Source organism: Gigantopelta aegis, chromosome 1 (assembly GCF_016097555.1).
Source record: "Gigantopelta aegis isolate Gae_Host chromosome 1, Gae_host_genome, whole genome shotgun sequence".
In the NCBI taxonomy this organism is placed as follows: Eukaryota; Metazoa; Mollusca; class Gastropoda; order Neomphalida; family Peltospiridae; genus Gigantopelta; species Gigantopelta aegis.
In genome coordinates this window covers 10686099-10709918 of record NC_054699.1, presented here as the reverse complement: position 1 = coordinate 10709918, position 23820 = coordinate 10686099, and the positions used below count along the sequence as shown (strand labels likewise).

Genomic DNA, 23820 nt, shown 5'->3' with positions numbered 1-23820 from the left:
TTCAAATGAGGGTTTGGTGAGCAAAGTTTCCATAAATATATGTGCGATATCCGCCAACTCCCGCTTGGGTGTAGTTTGTATGAGTGTGAACATTGTCAAAACAATGCACCCAAAATCATACAGTTTGGACACATTATGTTGCAAGTAACACAAACATTCCACTAAAGATATTTAAAATGAGTCCTCTTTATAATTATGAACCTTTTTTTAACCACAGGTGGGTATTTAGGATGTCATGGGCTAGTATGCATAAATCTCAGCTGAAGATTCACAAATAACTGTGGTCATCCAGATGAAGTGGCGTAACGAAGAGGGGCTACGGGGGCCATGGAACACCACACACACACACGCGTTTTCTTTTTTTATTGTATTAAATTTTATAAAATCATTCATACTTACATAGATACATACACCAAAACGTATCGTGGCAAGACTGCAAGTCGCAGGCGATTCGGTGCCATAGGTTCGAGTCCCAGCCACTGCATGGGACAATTTTTGAGGCCAGAAAGGATTTAATTATCCCATGCGCCAGTGCGTAAAATCTATGTATGTAACAGTCAACCTCGACATACATACAATATATTGATATTCATACATCAATACATAGTGTTGGTTGGCCCTTCCCAATAGTGGGTTTCCCGCTTTTTCCCAGTGACCCAAAATGAAAGTTGTATCACCTTGCACGTGGATTCCGTTGGGTAAGTGGACGACCTCTTCACTGACGTCCGCGTCGCTTTCCGGTTTCTCTGTCCACGCCTGTCGCGGCCTCTCAAAGGTCGGAGCTCGACGGCCGTACCCCGGGGCTGTCTTCGGACGCTGGGATCTCACTGGGAACGACACGTCGTCCACATCGGACACAGGCGAATCTGAAACCATTTCATTTCAGGTATACTTAGTTTTGTGTTTTTATCCAAGGTAAAAATAAATAGTATCTAACGGTCACTCATGTAGTATTATCCAGTATGATACTTACCTATATACTTGAAGTATACAGATACGTATCATACAGAGACTGGTCTGGTCCTTATAAAACTTATAGAGTTTACACTCGAAACTCTAATAGAGTCTCATGCGTGAACGTCATGGCAACGCTATACAAATTGTATGCGGGTGAGGTCATTAGAGATTGAGTCTGGACTCTAAAGGTTTATAAGAACGGGCCATGGTGGGGTTTTTTGGTTTGTTTTGTTGTTGTTGTTGTTGCTTGGGGGGGGGGGGTTGGCGCCTAAAGGCTCATATAGAGTGGATGCGGCGCGTGCGTGCGTTCCGAATGTTGCGTCTGATACGTCTGCGGCTTGCATTTTGAGCATATACACAGGGTCTTTTTTTCTTTTTCTTTTTTTTGAGGGGGGGGGGGGGGGGGGAATGAATTCTTGCAACGAACGAGCATGAAAAGCACAAAACAATAGGTGGTCCGGGGGCGTGTCCCCCGGGACATTTTGAAATCTAGAGGCTCTGAAATACCATTGTGTAGCCATTTCAGGGAGGATACATATTAAAGGGACATGTGAGTGGCCTCGTTAAAGGGACATTCCTGAGTTTGCTGCATTGTAAGATGTTTCCGATTAATAAAATATTTCTACGATTAAACTAACATATTCAATATATTTTCTGGTTTAGAATATCAGTGTCTGTATATTCAATGTGTTTCTGGTCGCCATAATAGTTGTAAGACGCTCAAACTGGATTTTGTCTACAAATAATTTCTTATGTACGAACAAAAAATATTTTTAGAAATAAAATGAAATTTAACCTAGTACAAATATTAGAACGATCAGAAACACGTTTAATATACAGCCACTAATATTTTATGCAGAAAAATATCTTTGATATGTAATTACAATCGTTAAAACGTCTTTGTTAGTCGATAAGATCTTAGAAACTGGAGCGCCTAACTTTTGAAAAATGTCCAGTCATAGAATACGATGGTACCACTAAAAAAAAAATTCGCAATCTCTCACTAGACTGGGTTTCTTTTTTTTCTTTTTTTTTTTTCTGTTTTTCTTTCTTTTACGCCTAACATTTGGAAAATGTAATGCGATAAATGACGAAAGTTACCAGCCAAAAATTGTTCGCGAACGCTCGGCCTCCTGAACACGCCATTGTTGCATTAGCAGATATTCTCACCTGGTGGAGCGGAGGGTAGGTCCCACCCGTCCTTTATCCTCCCTGAGCCCGTGACGAAACACCCCTTAGGGTTGTCACGTGGCATGTACACCCCGTACCTCTCCAGAATCTTGGCATCCAATAAGTGAGCCCTGTAGAAAAAAAAAAACAAAAAAAAAACGAACATTAGCGTAGAAAACAACACAGGCATACAGGTTCCAATTTTGGTCTGGGGATTGGGGAGACTGATTTTTGCACGAATTAAACGAAAATGCCAAAATAAGGACGTTTATTCATATTTAAATTGCTACCAAATTGTTATATAAGGTTGCAAACGAATCGCTGCAAATTGCCACATGGATTACAAGTAATGTTGTGAGTAGAATGATGGAAATTGCATGGTGAAAAGCTTTCAGGCGAGCTCTTTTTGCAACACAATCCCCGTCGTTTTTGCCCGAATGCTGCGGCCATTTGCTCCAGCACGGGGGGGGGGGGGGGGAGGGGGGCAGTTCACTACCCACTCACCAACCCCACCCCCAATTTCTGTCGCCACTCTTATGGAAAAGAAAGGAATATGTTTGACAACAAATCGTCATATTTTAAACTACAGATACGCATATTCCGTTTCCAACCTTTGGTTCTTAAATTACGATTCCCCTCCAAACCTCGCCCAAGGTTCCCTTGGCATTCTACCTCCTGTCACTGGGGCCCCCCAAATTGATTTTCTGGAGCCGCCACTGCGTCGCTTCGTCTAAGACTATATGTGAAAATTACAACAATGGTTGACATCCAATATCCGAAGATTAACAAATTAATGTGCTCCAATGGTGTCATTAGACAGCAACGTGCACACTACGGTCTCTGGTACACCCACAAGTTAACGTTTGTTCTCTTTGATGACACACCACTAGAGCATATTGATTTATTAACCATTGACTATTAGATGTGAAACATTTAATAAGTCTGACACATAATGTTGGACGAAAACTGCGGAGTTACACTACAAAATGAAGGAAGGAAATGTTTTATTTAACGACGCACTCAACACATTTTATTTACGGTTATATGGCGTTAGACATATGGTAAAGGACCACACAGGTATTGAGAGAGTAAGCCCGCTGTCACCACTTCATAGGCTACTCTTTTCGATTAACAGCATGGGATCTTTTATATGCACCATCCCACAGACAGGGTAGTACATACCACGACATTTTATTTGCCAATACTACGACGTCATATAACCGTAAATAAAATGTGTTGAGTGCGTTATAAATAAAATATTTCCTTGATTTGTCAATACAAAATGAAATGCGTCACGTCGTTGAATATAATGTTCTTTTAAATACAAAATGAAATGTGTCACGTCGTTGAATGTAGTGTTCTTTTAAATACAAAACGAAATGCGTCACGTCGTTGAATGTAGTGTTCTTTTAAATACAAAACGAAATGTGTCACGTCGTTGAATGTAGTGTTCTTTTAAATACAAAACGAAATGCGTCACGTCGTTGAATGTAATGTTCTTTTAAATACAAAACGAAATGCGTCACGTCGTTGAATGTAGTGTTCTTTTAAATACAAAATGAAATGCGTCACGTCGTTGAATGAAGAGCTCCTTTAAAGTGCAACGCAGTAGTGGTAATATAGTACCAAATTGATACCTTTTTTCTTCTTTTTTTTTGGTCTTAAGGCGACGCTATACGACACGTAAGTAAAGTTTGTTTTATTTAACAACGCCACTAGAGCACATTGATTTTTTACCTTATCATCGGCTATTGGACGTCAAACATATGGTCATTCGGACACTTTTTTTTAGAGGAAACCCGCTGTCGCCACATAGGCTACTCTTTTACGACAGGCAGCAAGGTATCTTTTATTTGCGCTTCCCACAGGCAGGATAGCACAAACCACGGCCTTTGTTGAACCAGTTATGGATCACTGGTCCGTGCAAGTGGTTTACACCTACCCATTGAGCCTTGCAGAGCACTCGCTCAGGGTTTGGAGTCGGTATCTGGATTAAAAAGTGCATGCCTCGACTGGGATCCGAACCCAGTACCTACCAGCCTGTAGACCGATGGCCAAACCACGACACCACCGAGGCCGGTACCATACGACAGAGTGCCTCGTACAATGATAGCCGATTGCATAGCAACCGATGAAATTGTCTCAATCGGCTATTCACACGGCTGTTCTCGTAGCCTTTAGCATATGAATGTGAAGAGTTACCTGTTGTATCTAGCGCCAGTCAGGAAGTAGTGTTCTGATTCCCCATCCTCTGATTCGTCAAAACTGTGCATTCTACAAAACAAATACACGTAATTATTATGGTATCACTGATTTCAAATTAATTCCATATATGGACAGATACACAGGCTTGAAGACGGAGTGATTGGCTAGGTGAGTAAGTGATTGAATGAACGGGTGGTTGAATAAGCGAGTGAGTGAATGGCAGAGTGAATGAATGAGCGAGTGAGTGAGTGAATGAATGAGCAAGTGAGCTTGATTGTTGTTGTTGTTGTTGTTTGTTTTCAGGGGGGGGGGGGTTGCTTTGTTTTGTTTTTTGGTGGGTGTTTTTTTTAGGATTTACCGTAAACATCTTCTTAATTACAGGGGTTGAGCACGCGGAGATTTTCCTCCAACGCGTGAAAACAACATCGCCGAACAGTACCTGGAACTTGTCTGTACCGTAATATACATCGCATACGTAACAGAATTACTTCAATTTCTTCATGCATTACCCCGGTCGCATGCGCCCAAACGTTATGTGGATCAGTTATTTTAAGCACTGTGTATGAAAAACTTAACTTATGTTACAGTCTCATGTAATAGCATAAATCATATATTTTACAATGATGAAGAGACTTTTTCATAAATTAGTAGTGTTATCCTTCTAATACATACTTGTAATTACTTTAGCAATAAGTACTTGTTTCACATAATCCCATAAGGATAAGGAACACCTTCGCAAGCCAAGATACCATTCCATAATACTGCATTTCGTAGTATACTGTAAGGAATGACACCTTGGCTTTCGAACAAGCATAAGGAATGGCTTAATACATTATCTGTCTGTCTGTTTGCCTTTTCATTGGAAAACTCATAAGCAGTAAACTGTTCCACATCTTTGCCTTACATAGCATTGTTTTCAAAAGGGCGCCATATCGTGTATTGTATTAAGGCAGTTGATAACAGCCTTTATTAAGTATAATCTTCTTTTGCACCCCCTCCCCCCACCTCCCTGTCTTTGATAAAAGCCTGTATTAAGTGTATTCCTCTTTTGCACCCCTCCCCCCACCTCCCTGTCTTTGATAAAAGCTTTTATTAAGTGTATTCCTCTTTTGCACCCCTCCCCCCACCTCCCTGTCTTTGATAAAAGCCTGTATTAAGTGTATTCCTCTTTTGCACCCCTCCCCCCACCTCCCTGTCTTTGATAAAAGCTTTTATTAAGTGTATTCCTCTTTTGCACCCCTCCCCCCACCTCCCTGTCTTTGATAAAAGCCTTTATTAAGTGTATTCCTCTTTTGCACCCCTCCCCCCACCTCCGTCTGAAAAAGCCTTTATTAAGTGTATTCCTCTTTTGCACCCCTCTCCTCCCCCACCTCCCTGTCTTTGATAAAAACCTTTATTAAGTGTATTCCTCTTTTGTACCCCTCTCCTCCTCCACCTCCCTGTCTTTGATAAAAGCTTTTATTAAGTGTATTCCTCTTTTGCACCCCTCCCCCACCTCCCTGTCTTTGATAAAAGCCTTTATTAAGTGTATTCCTCTTTTGCACCCCTCCCCCCACCTCCGTCTGAAAAAGCCTTTATTAAGTGTATTCCTCTTTTGCACCCCTCCCCCCACCTCCGTCTGAAAAAGCCTTTATTAAGTGTATTCCTCTTTTGCACCCCTCCCCCCACCTCCGTCTGAAAAAGCCTTTATTAAGTGTATTCCTCTTTTGCACCCCTCTCCTCCTCCACCTCCCTGTCTTTGATAAAAGCCTTTATTAAGTGTATTCCTCTTTTGTACCCCTCTCCTCCTTCACCTCCCTGTCTTTGATAAAAACCTTTATTAAGTGTATTCCTCTTTTGTACCCTCTCCTCCTTCACCTCCCTGTCTTTGATAAAAGCCTTTATTAAGTGTATTCCTCTTTTGCACCCCTCCCCCCACCTCCGTCTGAAAAAGCCTTTATTAAGTGTATTCCTCTTTTGCACCCCTCCCCCCACCTCCGTCTGAAAAAGCCTTTATTAAGTGTATTCCTCTTTTGCACCCCTCTCCTCCCCCACCTCCCTGTCTTTGATAAAAGCCTTTATTAAGTGTATTCCTCTTTTGTACCCCCTCTCCTCCTCCACCTCCCTGTCTTTGATAAAAGCTTTTATTAAGTGTATTCCTCTTTTGTACCCCTCTCCTCCTTCACCTCCCTGTCTTTGATAAAAGCCTTTATTAAGTGTATTCCTCTTTTGCACCCCTCCCCCCACCTCCGTCTGAAAAAGCCTTTATTAAGTGTATTCCTCTTTTGTACCCCCTCTCCTCCTCCACCTCCCTGTCTTTGATAAAAGCCTTTATTAAGTGTATTCCTCTTTTGCACCCCTCCCCCCACCTCCGTCTGAAAAAGCCTTTATTAAGTGTATTCCTCTTTTGTACCCCCTCTCCTCCTCCACCTCCCTGTCTTTGATAAAAGCCTTTATTAAGTGTATTCCTCTTTTGCACCCCTCCCCCCACCTCCGTCTGAAAAAGCCTTTATTAAGTGTATTCCTCTTTTGCACCCCTCTCCTCCTCCACCTCCCTGTCTTTGATAAAAGCCTTTATTAAGTGTATTCCTCTTTTGCACCCCTCCCCCCACCTCCGTCTGAAAAAGCCTTTATTAAGTGTATTCCTCTTTTGTACCCCCTCTCCTCCTCCACCTCCCTGTCTTTGATAAAAGCCTTTATTAAGTGTATTCCTCTTTTGCACCCCTCCCCCCACCTCCGTCTGAAAAAGCCTTTATTAAGTGTATTCCTCTTTTGCACCCCTCCCCCCACCTCCGTCTGAAAAAGCCTTTATTAAGTGTATTCCTCTTTTGCACCCCTCTCCTCCCCCACCTCCCTGTCTTTGATAAAAGCCTTTATTAAGTGTATTCCTCTTTTGTACCCCCTCTCCTCCTCCACCTCCCTGTCTTTGATAAAAGCTTTTATTAAGTGTATTCCTCTTTTGTACCCCTCTCCTCCTTCACCTCCCTGTCTTTGATAAAAGCCTTTATTAAGTGTATTCCTCTTTTGCACCCCTCCCCCCACCTCCGTCTGAAAAAGCCTTTATTAAGTGTATTCCTCTTTTGTACCCCCTCTCCTCCTCCACCTCCCTGTCTTTGATAAAAGCCTTTATTAAGTGTATTCCTCTTTTGCACCCCTCCCCCCACCTCCGTCTGAAAAAGCCTTTATTAAGTGTATTCCTCTTTTGTACCCCCTCTCCTCCTCCACCTCCCTGTCTTTGATAAAAGCCTTTATTAAGTGTATTCCTCTTTTGCACCCCTCCCCCCACCTCCGTCTGAAAAAGCCTTTATTAAGTGTATTCCTCTTTTGCACCCCTCTCCTCCTCCACCTCCCTGTCTTTGATAAAAGCCTTTATTAAGTGTATTCCTCTTTTGCACCCCTCCCCCCACCTCCGTCTGAAAAAGCCTTTATTAAGTGTATTCCTCTTTTGTACCCCCTCTCCTCCTCCACCTCCCTGTCTTTGATAAAAGCCTTTATTAAGTGTATTCCTCTTTTGCACCCCTCCCCCCACCTCCGTCTGAAAAAGCCTTTATTAAGTGTATTCCTCTTTTGTACCCCTCTCCTCCTCCACCTCCCTGTCTTTGATAAAAGCTTTTATTAAGTGTATTCCTCTTTTGCACCCCTCTCCTCCCCCACCTCCCTGTCTTTGATAAAAGCCTTTATTAAGTGTATTCCTCTTTTGCACCCCTCCCCCCACCTCCGTCTGAAAAAGCCTTTATTAAGTGTATTCCTCTTTTGTACCCCTCTCCTCCTCCACCTCCCTGTCTTTGATAAAAACCTTTATTAAGTGTATTCCTCTTTTGTACCCCCTCTCCTCGGGGAAACTCAGAGAATGTGCCCTAGACAGTCGTGCTTGAACCTTCTGTGGATGTAAGCACGAGTAAAATGGTTGATTGATTGATTGATTGATTGATTATTTTACATTAATAATTGATGTTACAATGTGATGATGCGAGATGTAACATTAAATACACCGAAAATACAAATCAAATAAATCATTACTTACAGTTTGGATCTTAAGGAAGTGCAGGTGTTTTTTATCTCTTCGATTTCTGTAAAAACAAAAAATGAATAATAATAATGATACAAATATATAATGTTAAATCATTTCTAATAAGACTTGTACAGGACATTTCATTTAAAGGGATTATTCTATATTGTAAAATGTTTCCGACCAATAAAATCTTTCAACGACTAAAATTACAAAGTATATATATATATATATATATATATATATATATATATATATATATATATATATATATATATATATATATATTATCATTTAAACTTTGTACAATAAAAAAATCAAGGTAAGCATATTTCAAAACTTTGTGAATTATGCATTCTCAAAGTTTTACTATCAGTGTATGTATATTCTATGTGTTTCTGATAGTGTTGATATCTGTAAGTAGCTGAAACTGGATTTGTACTCCAAATAATTTCGTAAATACGAAAAGAAAATATATATTAAGAAATAAAATGACGTTTGACCTAGTCCAAACACTAGGATGATGAAAACAACATTTAATATACAGTCTCTGATATTTTATGCAGAAAATATATTTAATATGTAATTACAGTCGTTAAAACGTCTCTGTTAGTCTGCATCCTCTTAACAAGTACAGTGTGTTTGTTTTATTAATCATCGGCTATTGGATGTGAAACATATGGTCATTTTGACACAGTCATAGAGAGGAAACCCGCTACATTTTTTTTCTATTATTAGCAAGGTTTTTTTTATGCACCATCCCACAGACAGGATAGGACATACCGCGGCCTTTGATATACCAGTTGTGGTGCACTGGCTGTAACGAGAAATAGCCTAAATGGGCCCACCGACGGGATTCAATCCCAAACCGATCGCTTTAACACTGGGCTTCAGCCCCCCCCCCCCCCCCCCCCCCCCATCTTAACAATGACAGCAAACTCAGGATGGTCCCTTTAAAGATGCATGAATGAATAAATGTTTAACGACACACCAGCTCAAAAAATATGTCTCAAAAATAAAGACCTACTTTTCACCATCTCTCTTCTCAGGTCATATGCATTGACTGGTGCCGAGTTCGACCTCTGCCTCGCTCGTAACAATCTGTAAAATATCCAGCATTAGAGTTCACGACACAACGAACACATTGGTAGCAAGTACGTGTATCTCGATGGATGGATGGATGGATGGATGGATGGATGGGTGGGTGGGTGGGTGGATGGATGGATGGATGGATGGATGGATGGATGGATACATATGTGAGTTTTAGTTGGTTGGGTCACAGATTTAAGTCTGACTGGTTTTGGCAACAGAAAACAAACGAATATGTTTTTGGCAACACCCCATACACTGGTGGCACTAAAGTCTGCGCACCTAAGTATCTGTGTTATATTTTAAAGTTAAAATGTTTCTTTAAAACTATTTGATTCACCGTCACAGTACGATGGAACAATAAACATGTTAATACTGAAAGTCAAATTAATATATATATATAAGTATATATATATATTTAAACTCAAGTAATGAGCGGTTTCTTAGTGGCACCCCTTGTATTTACTGGCCTGCACGACGGCACATAAGTCTGGACAGCAAACATTAAAACAACCACTTCTGTCGCCAATATTCACAGAAACAACAAACAGGTATAGTAATGGATCCGACTTTTCTTACGTTCTAGACAAAAAACACTTCCTATTATAGTTTGTTTCAGTTTAATTTAGATTATGCAAATAAGATAAATATAAATAGTGATCCATGCTCCTTATTTTGGATAACACAAAATGACAATATAAAAATGTGTCACAATGTATGATCATTATTCAACAAAAGTTGTCTGTTATTAACTGTGTAAATGAGAACAAATAGTGTTCGTCAACCACATAGGACAATCACTGATAATGATGAAATAGACTATAGCTACAAATAGGCCATGCTGTAAGCTCGGAGGGAAATTCAAAGTATGCTTGGATGTTTACGTTAACAGATAAAATTAAATATTTAGTTCATTTATGGATTCAAAATTACAATAAGGTATGTATTGAAGCTTCTATGTAAACTTGTGTAAGTTGCTATGTACAAGGTTGATCATTACAGCGGTGACAGACGCGTGTTGACAGGACCTGGTGATACAAAAACACGTTGATCGATCGAGGCTGGCAAAAGTATACTTTGAGTGCGTTGTTTTCAATCAAAGTGTTATCTGTCAGTTTTATATATATGTTCACAATCATGTGTTGTTTTAACAATTGTTTTATGAATTAAATTAACGGTCTTTGTCTGTTTACAACATTTGTTTCTAGACGTAATGTAACGTAAGTAACACGTGCAGACTTTTGTGCCGCGCAGACTTCTGTGACATAGGTGTATATGCTATTCCAGGGCTCGTGCTTATAAAACGTTTAGAGTCCAGACTCAATCTCTAATGACGTCACCCGCATACATTTTATATGGCGTTGTCGTGCCATTACTGTCTCAGACTCTATTAGAGTCTCGAATCTAGACTAAACATTTTATAAGCACCAGGCCTCGGCCCATTTATTTCAAGTTATCCTAGCGCTACGATATCATAAAAAACATCGTAAGCAATGAGTTCTGTTGTGACGTCATAACCTACAATGGTTTTATGATCTCGTAGCGCTAGGATACTTTTGAAATACTGAATACATGTACCAGGCTCATGCTTATAAAACTCTAGAATATAATATAATCAGGTCCGTAGCCAGTGGGGGCTCGGGGTAGGGTCGGTCGACGCCTCCCCCAATGATGAATGTTTTTTTCAATATGTCCCCGGACCCCCGTAAGCAAATCGGGCGCTTCTCGTCCTCTTCTGAGGCACTTCGTGCCTCGCCATAAGCCTAAACGACACCCTTTTCAAACTCCTGGATACGGACCTGATAATGACGTCACACGCATGAAATATGTAAGCTTTGCCATGACGTAAAATGTTTCAAGACATCCCTCGGATTTTTCCCATTAACACTAACAACACATATCACAGACATTGATGCCAGTCAGAGGAAGCACCTTTAATACGTCCTGACTCTGCCTTGGCTAATGGTGTAATTTGCAATGAGATGCCAGTCAGAGGAAGCACCTTTAATACGTTCTGACTCTGCCTTGGCTAATGGTGTAATCTGCAATGAGATGCCAGTCAGAGGAAGCACCTTTAATACGTTCTGACTCCGCCTTGGCTAATGGTGTAATCTGCAACGAGATGCCAGTCAGAGGAACGATCTTTAATACGTTCTGACTCCGCCTTGGCTAATGGTGTAATCTGCAACGAGATGCCAGCCAGAGGAAGCACCTTTAATACGTTCTGACTCCGCCTTGGCTAATGGTGTAATCTGCAACGAGATGCCAGCCAGAGGAAGCACCTTTAATACGTTCTGACTCTGCCTTGGCTAATGGTGTAATCTGCAACGAGATGCCAGCCAGAGGAAGCACCTTTAATACGTTCTGTCTCCGCCTTGGCTAATGATGTAATCTGCAACGAGATGCCAGTGAGAGGAAGCACCTTTAATACGTCCTGACTCCGCCTTGGCTAATGATGTAATCTGCAACGAGATGCCAGTCAGAGGAAGCACCTTTAATACGTTCTGACTCCGCCTTGGCTAATGATGTAATCTGCAACGAGATGCCAGTCAGAGGAAGCACCATACGTTCTGACTCTGCCTTGGCTAATGGTGTAATCTGCAATGAGAGCCCGATAATCAAATACTTACGTGGTTCTCGTCGGTCGACCGTATCTGAGGTTGACCTCGCCCTGAGCTTGATCTTTGACCTCGGTCATGGTGAGAAATTGGTGCATCCGGTTTGGCCGGTAGTACAGTAGGGCGTCCCCACTCATTTCCGGGGAGCTCATTCGCTGGCTGCTGCATCGGATCCGAGCGTTCTGCTTCCCGATCTGTATCCAGGTAACGGAAAAAGAAAGGAAAGGAATGTTCACTTAAGGCTGCATACTACCATTACAGAGGGTGGGTGGGGTGGGGTAGCATGATACGATCCTGGGGTGGGGGTTCAAATATGAACCTAGAGGACCTTTTTTGTCTACGTATCTCCTGAACACCAATAAGAATAATCTAATAAATTGTAAAGAAAAAGAAAAAGAAAAAAAGAAAAAAAAGTAAAGCTTGGGCGGAACGGTTCGTTACAGCCTGCCGACACCCCCCCCCCCCCCCCCCCCCCAACACACACACACATTCCGGTCCGTTTCATGTATTAATTACTCCATGCAAATCACTAAGATCTTTTGATATTTGTCCAAATGTCATATGCACTGATTTAATATACAAATATCTGCGCGTGTGAGTGGAGGGTACTAACCTACCCCCCTCACACACACACCCCACACCCCACCCCCCCTGCATAACTCCCTGCACCCGCGCCTGATGTACAGAATCAAAACTGTGTTAACCTTGGTCGGTGATAAAAAGTTGTGCAGAAACAGGGGCGACTCTCCGCTGTGGGTTATCTCTTTGTTCACCTCCAGTGTCCACACTGGGGTAGGGTGCGATACACTGATCAGCTTGGCTAAATCTTCCCCGAGTCTGCGCTGATACTCCTTGTTGTCCAGTGTCAGGGCAGAGGGAGGGTGCTTCTTGGTGCCTGGAATAAACAGTCAATCGGACATTATTGCCAGCACGCATAGTAAAGGTGACCTAGCTCATTTGCATACATGACGCCACAGCAGCCCCACTACTACTACCTTGTATTTCCATCATTCCACCCTTATTAGTTGTAATCCATATAAAACTGCGTAGTGATTCGTTTGCAACCATATATAGCTGTTTGGTGCTAATGCTAATTCAAAATAATGTAATAAAACTGACCAAACCGACAAATAAAGAAGCGTAAACACGAAAAACCAAAATCAAAATACACACACACCCAAACAAAAGAAGGAAGGAACTGTTTTATTTAACGACGCACTCAACACATTTTATTTACGGTTATATGGTGTCAAACATATGGTTATGGATATTGAGAGAAGAAACCCGCTGTCGCCAATTCATGGGCTATTCTTTTTGATTAGCAGCAAGGGATCTTTCATATGCACCATCCCACAAACAGGATAATACATACCACGGCCTTTGTTGCACAACTGGAACGAGAAATAGCCCAAATGGGCCCACTGACGGGGATCGATCCTAGATCGATCGCACATCAGGCGAGCGTTGTACCACTGAGCTGCGTCCCGCCCCACTAATATGAATAAATGCAGTTATCCAGATTCGGGCTTTTTCGTTTAATTCCGGCAAAAAACAGCCTGCCCCACTACGACAATGGGCGCTTGTACGCCTATGTGCCCAACACTTGTTATTTGTTTTTGTTTTGTTGTTGTTTTTTTCCTTTGGGATTGGGGGTGGTGGTGAGGGGGGGGGGAGGGGAATTCAGCCCAGTTCTCGTTCGGAAGAACTTTCACCTGAGGGTCTTGGGACTTAGGACTGAACCCCCAATGGCGGACCCATTTGATTCCTTCCTGACGATTCCGAGCAATTGTATTAGCGAGCCCATATACAATCTAGGCTCAGGCACGTCTATCCCGCGCTCAGATGTGTGTCCAGAACAGCGTGCTTGAACCTGAATTGGATATAAGCACGAAAACAAATTGAAATGAAATAAATGGCACAGACACACCAACTCGGTATTGTCACAATGGGCAAGGTGTATACCATATCGACCACACGCATAATCAGTAATCTTTGCATAAATAACTCGGGAGTATCGCAATTGTAATATGTGCTTATATTTATGCCGAGTACACAGAGCCACGTTCAGTACGACTAGATTCCTATCCTTGACATGTATCGTCACAACTCAGCGAATTCACAAAGTCCGGCAAGTTGATTGGTGAGGGCCATCAGTCAGATGAGTTGAACAAAGACAGCAGATACAGATATTAGGGCAAACATGTGCTAACCTGAAACCTTTTAACCATGTATTTGTATCATTCTACCCTCGAAATTAGTTGTAATCCATGTAAAAATGCGTAGTGATTTGTTTGCAACCCAATATAGGTATTTGGTAAATGGTGTGATTCAGATTCGAGCATTTTTCGTTTAATTCAGGCAAAAGCCAAGTCTGACGCCACTACCCCCTCCCCCTCCCACGCCCCCCTACATAAATGGGAGCCTGTACGCTTATGAGGTTACGGGACGTCCACCTCAAGTGAATTCAGTCGGTTGGTTTGTAAAGCTTTTTCGATTTTTCTTTTCTACTAGCATATTAAATTATTTATAGTCCGTTTGCGGCAAAAGGGAACCGACGAATTTACATATGACTACCTACTGATGGAAATTTGTAAAGAAACTTTTTCAATTACACAGATGTTTTTGTTTTGTTTTGTTTTGTGTTTTTCTTCTCTTTTATTTTTTTTATTTTTGTGTGTTTTGTTCGGGGGATTTTCGGGGGGGGGGGGGGGGGGGGGGGTAGGGGGTTGGGGGGGGGGGGGTAAATGTTGTCTGTGTTGGTATGGGTTTGAACCGTAATGATATGTTTTTATATCAAGGAAGAAATAATAAGTGAATTAGATCAGGGTCGGATCCAGATCGGGATGTTGGAAGGTGCACCCGCTCCCATGCACTAAATGTGTCTTGTCGTACAATATATGTATGAAGGCAGGAAATGGTTTATTTAACGACGCACTCAACACATTTTATTTACGGTTATATGGCGTCAGACATATGGTTAAGGACCACACAGATATTGAGGTAGGAAACCCGCTGTCGCCATTTCATGGGATACACTTTTTTATTAGCAGCAAGGGATCTTTTATATGCACCATCCCACAGATAGGTTAGTGCATACCACTGCCTTTGATATGCCAGTCGTGGTGTACTGGCTGGAACGAGAAACAGCCCAATGGGCCCATCGACGGGGATTGATCCTAGACCGACTGCGCATTGAGCGAACGCTTTACCACTGGGTTACGTCCCGCCCAGTTTTTATATGAATGCTATTGTTATAGAGGTACAAGCCAATTCATCGGTTCCCTATTGACGCAAACGGATAATAGTTCTAATCGGACATAAGGCTGGTAGGTACTGGGTTCGTAGCCCGGTACCGGCTCCCACCCAGAGCGAGTTTTAACGGCTCAATGGGTAGGTGTAAGACCACTACACCCTCTTCTCTCTCACTAACCACAAACAACTAACCCACTGTCCTGGACAGACAGCCCAGATAGCTGAGGTATGTGCCCATGACAGCGTGCTTGAACTTTAATTGGATATAAGCACGAAAATAAACTGAAATGTAATTTTTAATGGTTATTAATATTTACATGAAAAGTTTGTTTGTTTTTGTTTAACGATACCACTAGAGCACATTGATGTTATTAATCATCAGCTATTGGATGTGAAACATTTGGTAATTTTTCCATTTGTAGCAAGGGGTCTTTTATATGCGCCATGTCACAGATAGGATATCACATACCATGGCCTTTGATATTAATATATAGATGAAGGTATAATGTTTACATTAAAAAAACGAAAGTTAATAGATCATTTTGGCCGGAAGATATCATTATGTAACTTTGACATGGCACCTTTAAGGCAAGGCCTAATCGATCACGTGACTTGAAATACACACTGTGCGTACGTTCCTCATCAGCTGACGCCCACTACCATTGGATGTATTACAAACATTTTAAACAAATAGCGCTGACTATACAACAACAGAATGGGTGTGTTTTTTAAATTATTTATAGCTACGTAGACATAATTCTATATGCCCAAACATGGACGACAATACAATACGAAAATTATGTTGCCGGGTAATTACAATACTTTTCCAGACAAATCAAATGTATCTATAGTTTTATAGACAATATGTTGTTAGCCCGCTTTGTAAAGTTAAACGTTTGTTTTGTTTCACGACGTCAATAGAACATTGGTTTAGTAAACATCGGATATTGGCCTATAATCTCACGACATCAGTAGAACATTGGTTTAGTAAACATCGGATATTGGCCTATAATCTCACGACATCAATAGAACATTGGTTTAGTAAACATCGGATATTGGCCTATAATCTCACGACATCAGTAGAACATTGGTTTAGTAATCATCGGATATTGGCCTATAATCTCAAGAGAGGCAACCCGCTACCTGTTTCCATTAGTAGTAAGGGATATTTTATATGCGCCATACCACAGACAGGATAACACATACCACAACCTTTAATATACCAGTCGTGCACTGGATAGAACGATTAACAACCTCATTGGACCACCGATGGGGATCGATCCTAAACCGACTGCGCATTAAGCTGGGTTACATCCCAGCTATACCCATTTAGAACGTCAACCACCAAGTGATTATCCATTTAGGTAGTACTAAACAAACAACAAACGTCCGGCTGGGTCAAAGTTCGAGTGCGTCGAACATTTGATAGAGCAATTAATACCACAAGACCTGCCATTGGTGATAAATGTGACTGTGTTTGTTGTAAAGAAAACTTAGTTTCATGTGGGCAGTAAAATGTATACAATTTTATTTCATCTAGTACCAATGTGTCAAGTAGCATTGTGCTTCAAACATGTTTGGGGTACTTGTAAAACAAAATACTAAAATTGTGTTCAAAAGCAGGAGTGTTGTAAAAACATCTGGTTATATCGAAAATGATCATTGAAAGGTATAATTTTCTTCAGTTAATACTTTGAAGCAGAGGTTGTAGTACCGATATTTATAGAAAATAGTTTGGTTTATAAATTATAATTTATATATATATATATCTATATATATATATATATATATATATATATATATATATATATATATATATATATATATATTCATAGAATCTATCACCGTTGTGAGGTATAGATAAGGCTATTCCAACCCGAGGGATAAAATGCTTTCCAAAAACATTTTGTCCCGAGGGTTGGAATTGCCGTATCTATACCTCACAACGGTGATTGATTCTTTTTCTTGTCCATTTAATTACAGTAACAAAAGATTAATTTTGTAAGCTACGCTCTGTTTATTGTAGAACGATTCGTATACATTTCACCTGCCAACTCATTTAATCATACGCGGAAAAATATAGTCCACCTTATACAACGACATAAATATGTAATGTTCAACTTACCAATAAATATAAAGCTGAATATATTAATTTGTTTAAATATTTTTAAAACAATGATACAACGTGAAATGGCAAACAGAATTTTGATACAACGTGAAATGGCAAACAGAATTTTGAAAATCATGAGTTATGACGTCAATCGTTGTAAAACATGAGTTATGACGTCACGCTTATGTAGAAATCGTCTAGCCCTCGGGTCGGACAGATTTATCTAGCCCTAGGGTCAGACAGATTTTTCTAGCACCGTGCAAACGCTGGATAATCCTGCCCAGTGGGCAAGAAATATATATATATATATATATATATATATATATATAATAATATATATATATAATAATAACTGTCACAATTATCAACACTCATCTGATGAAGGCGAGGAGCCTGAAACTCCGAGTAATGAGTTATTAGTGAATACTAAAAATTTAGTATATATATTATATATATATATATATATATATATATACATATACATATACATATACATATACATATACATATACATATACATATACATATAATATATATATATATATACACTACTACTACTACTACTACTACTACTAATAATAATAATAATAATAAATAACGTCCCTCGTCTGATCTCACTTTATTTCGTCGATCTCCGTTATTGATTTAGTGTCGTCTGGACTCGTTTTTAATACTACTTTCGTTCCCGCTATTCTGGTCAGTTAATGACAGCCGTCTCGTGTCACCCTGCCCTGGTACAGTGGGCTATTTCCTGTTAATAGTGTACACGTACTTTACTTCAGATCGAGGTCGTATTCAGTAATGTAATTTTCTTTTCACTCATTATTCACGAGGAATACATCATTATTTCGGGTATTGTGCAGTCTCTATGGGCTGTTATGCAAATATCAAATACGGTCACTGAGCTGAGGATGACTGTAAAATACTTTATTTTGGCGGGAACAAATTTTCGCGATTTAATGAAAATGAGTCAGTTCGCAAGCATCTATTTTCGCTAATCCCCCATCCCTTCTTCGCCAGTGAAAAACCCCTCTTACAATATAGTGCACTTTAATATTTATTAATTTATTAACGAAAGGCATATACATATTCAAATACGCATACATGACTACACAAAAAGACACACACACATACTCATACTGTCGCGCGCGCACACACACATACACACGCGCACGCACACACACACACACACACACACACACACACGCACGCACACACACCGCACACACACACACATACAGATACACACAGTGGGACACAAAGTGGTACACACATGCACAGGCTGGGCCGGCGTAGTGTATTTTGAAAGTGGGGGAGAAACACTATTAGTGCGATAGTTTGGGAATAAAAATACATGTATGAGAGAGAGAGAGAGAGAGAGAGAGAGAGAGAGAGAGAGAGAGAGGGGGGGGAGGGAGAGACAGAGACAGAGAGAGAGACACACACAGATAGAGAGAGACACACACACACACAGAGAGAGAGAGAGAGGGGGGAGAGAGACATACAGAGAGAGAGAGAGAGAGAGAGAGAGAGAGAGAGAGAGAGAGAGAGAGAGAGAGAGAGAGAGAGAGAGAGTAGTGGGAGAGAGAGAGAGAGGGGGGGAGAGACACACACAGAGAGAGACAGAGAGAGAAAGAGGGGGTAGTGGGAGAGAGAGAGAGAGAGGGGGGGGGGTAGTGGGAGAGAGAGAGAGAGAGAATTATACATAAGCCAGATGCAGTATTTATTGGGTTTGCAAGGCCCTTGGAGTGTGTCTGAAACTGGGTGTATCTACACCAGTGCGATGGCCCGAAGAATGACAATTTGAAGAAATACAGGGCCTTAACCTGTTAGGGGCGTCCTTGGGCACGTTCCCCGAGAACAGTTTGAATTTTATGATTTACAATACGTCATTTCCAGCCTTCTGCTTCTAAATACAGAAACAGGGGGGGGGGGGGGGGGGATATAGCGCTGTCCCCGCAACACCCTGTTTCACCGCTCCTGCATCCATCGCCTGAAGGACAATATTGAATTATCCAGACTTTAATTACCAACAAACCTAGATATAACCTATTATATTAAAACGTCTGTTGACAGATTTTCCAGAGGCTGATTTTCGTATTATCTATACAAATTGACAAATCCTCCACTAGATTATAAATTAGTTAATCCTTCTTATACTGCACTTGGTCTGTCAGTCGTTTGGGCTTTAGGGGTACTCAACACACAGGAGCAGATCAGGTTCATGGTCTACAGGTACGTACAAAGGAGGTAATATGCCACGGTTTAGTAGTCAAGCTGAATTAGATTCAAAATCTATAGCGGCTGTCGAGATAAACAGTTTGAGACGTTAGCGCTTAAGGTTGTATTAGACTAATTAACTTTTCATATACAGTTTTGCTTTGTTTGTTGTTGCGGTTTTGTTGTTGTTGTTTGGGTTTGTTGTTGTTGGGTTTTTTTGTGTGGGGGGGGGGGGGTTTGTTGTTTGTTTGTTGTTGTTTGTTTGTTTGTTTGTTTGGGTTTTTTTCCTTAGGATGAAGTAAAACTAAAACTGTATTCGTGATACTTGTAACGCACATTCAAACACACACAGAGAACCAGACAGAGAGAAAACGAAGAGAGTTAATGAGAAAGACAAAAGGGGTAGATAGAGACAGAGAGTGAGAAGGCAGATGAAGACACTGGGGAAAAGAGAAAGAGAGATACACATAGAGAGAGACACACACAGACAGAGAGACACACACACAGAGAGAGAGAGAGAGAGAGAGAGAGAGAGAGAGAGAGAGAGAGAGAGAGAGAGAGAGAGAGAGAGAGAGAGAGAGAGAGAGAGAGAGAGAGAGATATACATAAGCAAGATGCAGTAGAATCTATATAGCAGACTATAATTATGAGTGTTCTGGATAATGCAGTAATCTTGTACAAATTGGACGGAAATTACATTTTACTTGGAGGCTTGGTCACACGCAAACAATATTGTTTACTCGAGGAGTGTTCGTTTTTTATCCCCCGTCCACGTCTTTTTGTTAATTATTATTGTAGACGCAGTTCGTATGGTGTGTTTTGGGTCTTTTTTTCATTAGTATAGCATAGAATAAATATAGCATAAGTATAAGTATTAGTATTATTATTAAAGTAGTGTCGGAAATAGAATAAACATGATTTTCGTCAATTATTTCTTTCATATTAAACAGACAAGTAAATATTTTGTAAATATCTATTTAATGATAGTCTACCTAATTTAGCATTTACTTGTTTGGGCTCTCAGTGATGCACAAGGTGGTGTTTATCTTGGAATTAAAAGAAATATGTCAGTAAACAGGTGATTTGTAACCTTTTTTGGAACAGACTATAACATAATACATTTAATAATTTTGATGGATATGTGTTAATTTTATTTACCCTTAAACACACTTTTAATTTAAAACTGCAAGTTAACTGATTATTTTGAATTGCTGCATAAATTATTAATTATGACCAGCCTATTTATTGAATATAAATTCAATATAAGTACATTAGAAATTTAAACAATCTTACAACCACTTAAATGTGCTATATTAGAAGTTATATGTGAGCATTTGTCTGTGATGCTCGCTTGATGCGCGATCGGTTTGGGATCGATCTCCGTCAGTGAGCCCATTGGGCTATTTCTCGCTCCCTTACTGCTAATCGAAAACAGTAGCCTATTAAGTGGTGACAGCGGGTTTCCTCCCTCAATATCTATGTGGTCCTTAACCTTACGTCTGACGCCATATAGCCGTGAATAAAATGTGTTGAGTTAGTCGTTAAATAAAACATTTCCTTCCTTCCTGTTTATGATGGAGATTCTCCAATAAACATGTACTAGCAGATAAAATTATTTCCCATAATCATTTATGGGCATATAGTTAAAGGGGCATTCCTGACTTTGCTGCAATGTTTAAGGTGTTATCGACTAACCGAGACTTGTTAACGATTGTAATTACATATCAAATATATTTTTCTGCATAAAATATTAGTGGCTATATATTAAACGTGTTTCTGACCGCTCTAATATTTGTACTAGGTTAAATTTCATTTTATTTCGTAAAAACTATTTTTTCGTACGTACGAAATTATTTGAAGACAAAATCCAGTTTCGGCTTCTCACAAATATTGAGATGACCAGAAACACATTGGATATACAGACACTGATAATCTAAACCAGAAAATATATTTAATATGTAAGTTTAATCGTAGAAATATTGTATTAGTCTGAAACATCTTACAATGCAGCAAAGTCAGGAATGTCCCTTTAAAGGTGTAGTCTTAAAATGTTAAAGCAAAATGTAATAAAACCATGACATGCAATAGCTGTCATTGTGCAACTTTGAGATAGCACCTTTAATACCGGTGTAATAGATCACAAACTCAGAATGGTTCTTGACAGTTTTATGCAAAAGTTACTTATAAATGTCTACACATATTTTGTTTTGGTGAGGGATAGGGGTAAACCATCATCAGAAACGGTCCCTCACATATTGTAACAGCAAAGAAATTGGCACGTTGACCAAAATGTGTTATAGTCTGTTCCAATAAAGTGCGCAAATCACCTGTTCACCGACATCTTTTTTTGAATTTCAAGAGTAAACACCACCTTGTACATCAATGAAAACCCAAACAAGTAAATGCTAAATTAGGTAGACTATCATTAAATAGATATTTACAAAATATTTACTTGTCTGTTTAATATGTAAGAAATAATAGTATTAGTACAGTATTGCACAGTGTAGTGCAGTATTAGTACAGTATAGTAGAGGTGCAGTCCAGTGCAGAGGTAGGCCTAGTGGTAGTGGTAGCAGTAATAGTCGCAATAGCAGTAATAGTAGCAGTAGCTGCAGCAGTAATAGTCGCAGTAGCGGTAATAGTAGCTGTAGCAGTAATAGTAGCAGTAATGGTAGCAGTAGCTGCAGCAGTAATGGTAGCAGTAGCTGCAGCAGTAATAGTTGCAGTAGTAGTAATAGTAGCAGTAGCTGCAGCAGTAATAGTCGCAGTAGCAGTAATTGTAGCAGTAGCAGCAGCAGTAATAGTCGCAGTAGCAGTAATAGTAGCAGTAATAGTCGAAGTAGCAGTAATAGTAGCAGTAGCAGTAATAGTCGCAGTAGCAGTAATAGTAGCAGTAGCTGCAGCAGTAATAGTCGAAGTAGGAGTGGTAGTAGTAGTAGCTGCAGCAGTAATAGTCGAAGTAGGAGTGGTAGTAGTAGCGACTGCAGTAATAGCAGCACAAACACTAGTAGTAGCAACAGATGTGGTAGTAGCTGTTGTGATAAATGATGTAGATGTTGTCATCCTTGGTATTAATCTTCTTCTTTTTTTCATATTATAAATGTCCACTTTAATTTAAGTTGGTCAAGTAAATTGTATTAATGTGCCCTGACGCTAAGAACATAATCGTCTGCCCATTAACATAGAGTGGCAGCTTTCTATACAACCAGTACTTAGACGTAAATCCCTGCTTCCAGTAACCAATATTTGCACTTAAACGTATTTCTTATACACAGCACAGGCGATCTAATAACGACAACAACAAAAAAAAACTACAGAGAAATCTCGCGTTTACTTGAACGAAACAATAACCTCAAAGCCCTCGATCCAACATAGCCATTGAAATGCTCCTCTGAGTATATAAGTCGTCTTTTTATCGCATGGCTTTCATCCGGCACAGCGGGTTTAATACTGACATGTACGCAAAGCCTTTTTACAATTTGGATAACCGACGCCTCCAAAGCTAGCGTTTCTGTGTTTTGTAAGCAGTTTTGCTAACACAGAAAAACTCTTTCTTGGTCCTCTATGGTTCGTGTTCCAATAATCGCCAGGTCGGAAATATTAACGGTTCAATGGATGTTTCGTCAAAGGTTTTTCAGTCTGTCACATTCAGACATATTATTTAGGAACTATCAAAAAATAGGGTAGTCGGGGTGTTTGTTAGCACGAACGACCTAATAATAATAATAATAATAATAATAATTTGTTTTGTTTAACGACATCCCTAGAGCACATTGCTTACTTAATCATCGGCTATTGGATGTCAATATAATAATAATAATAATAATAATAATAATAATAATCATCATCATCATCATCATCATCATCATCATCATCATCACCACAATCATCATCATAATCATAATCATAATGAAGAAGATGAAGAAGAAATGGTTAAAGTTTGTTTTCCGTATTGACACTACTGGAGCACATTACGTAATTAATCAGTAGCTATTCAATATCAAATAATTTGGATTTTTTGACGCAGTCTTCAGAGGAAAATCGAAGAAAAATACGTTGATTGCGTCATTAAATAAAAATATTCCTTCCTTCAGAAGAAAGCTGCTACATTTTTTCATAAGCAACATGGCAGAGGCGGATCTAGGGGGGGGGTGGGGCAGGGGCCCGGGCCCCCCTAAATTTTGCGACAGTTATAATTTTATTATATATTA

The 23820-nt window shown here is 40.0% G+C and overlaps 1 protein-coding gene across 1 annotated transcript in view; it reads right to left on the bottom strand.

Annotated features, from left to right (window-relative positions):
- The window catches only part of LOC121370676, a 48337-nt gene that overhangs the window by 4598 nt on the left and 19919 nt on the right, over positions 1-23820 (bottom strand). The window contains exons 3-9 of the mRNA XM_041496074.1: positions 12732-12922; positions 12040-12221; positions 9348-9421; positions 8336-8381; positions 4330-4401; positions 2128-2258; positions 678-866 (exon numbers count right to left, since the gene is read on the bottom strand). Of these exons, the coding sequence (XP_041352008.1) occupies positions 678-866; positions 2128-2258; positions 4330-4401; positions 8336-8381; positions 9348-9421; positions 12040-12221; positions 12732-12922 (885 nt within the window). The remainder of the gene's footprint in view (positions 1-677; positions 867-2127; positions 2259-4329; positions 4402-8335; positions 8382-9347; positions 9422-12039; positions 12222-12731; positions 12923-23820) is intronic.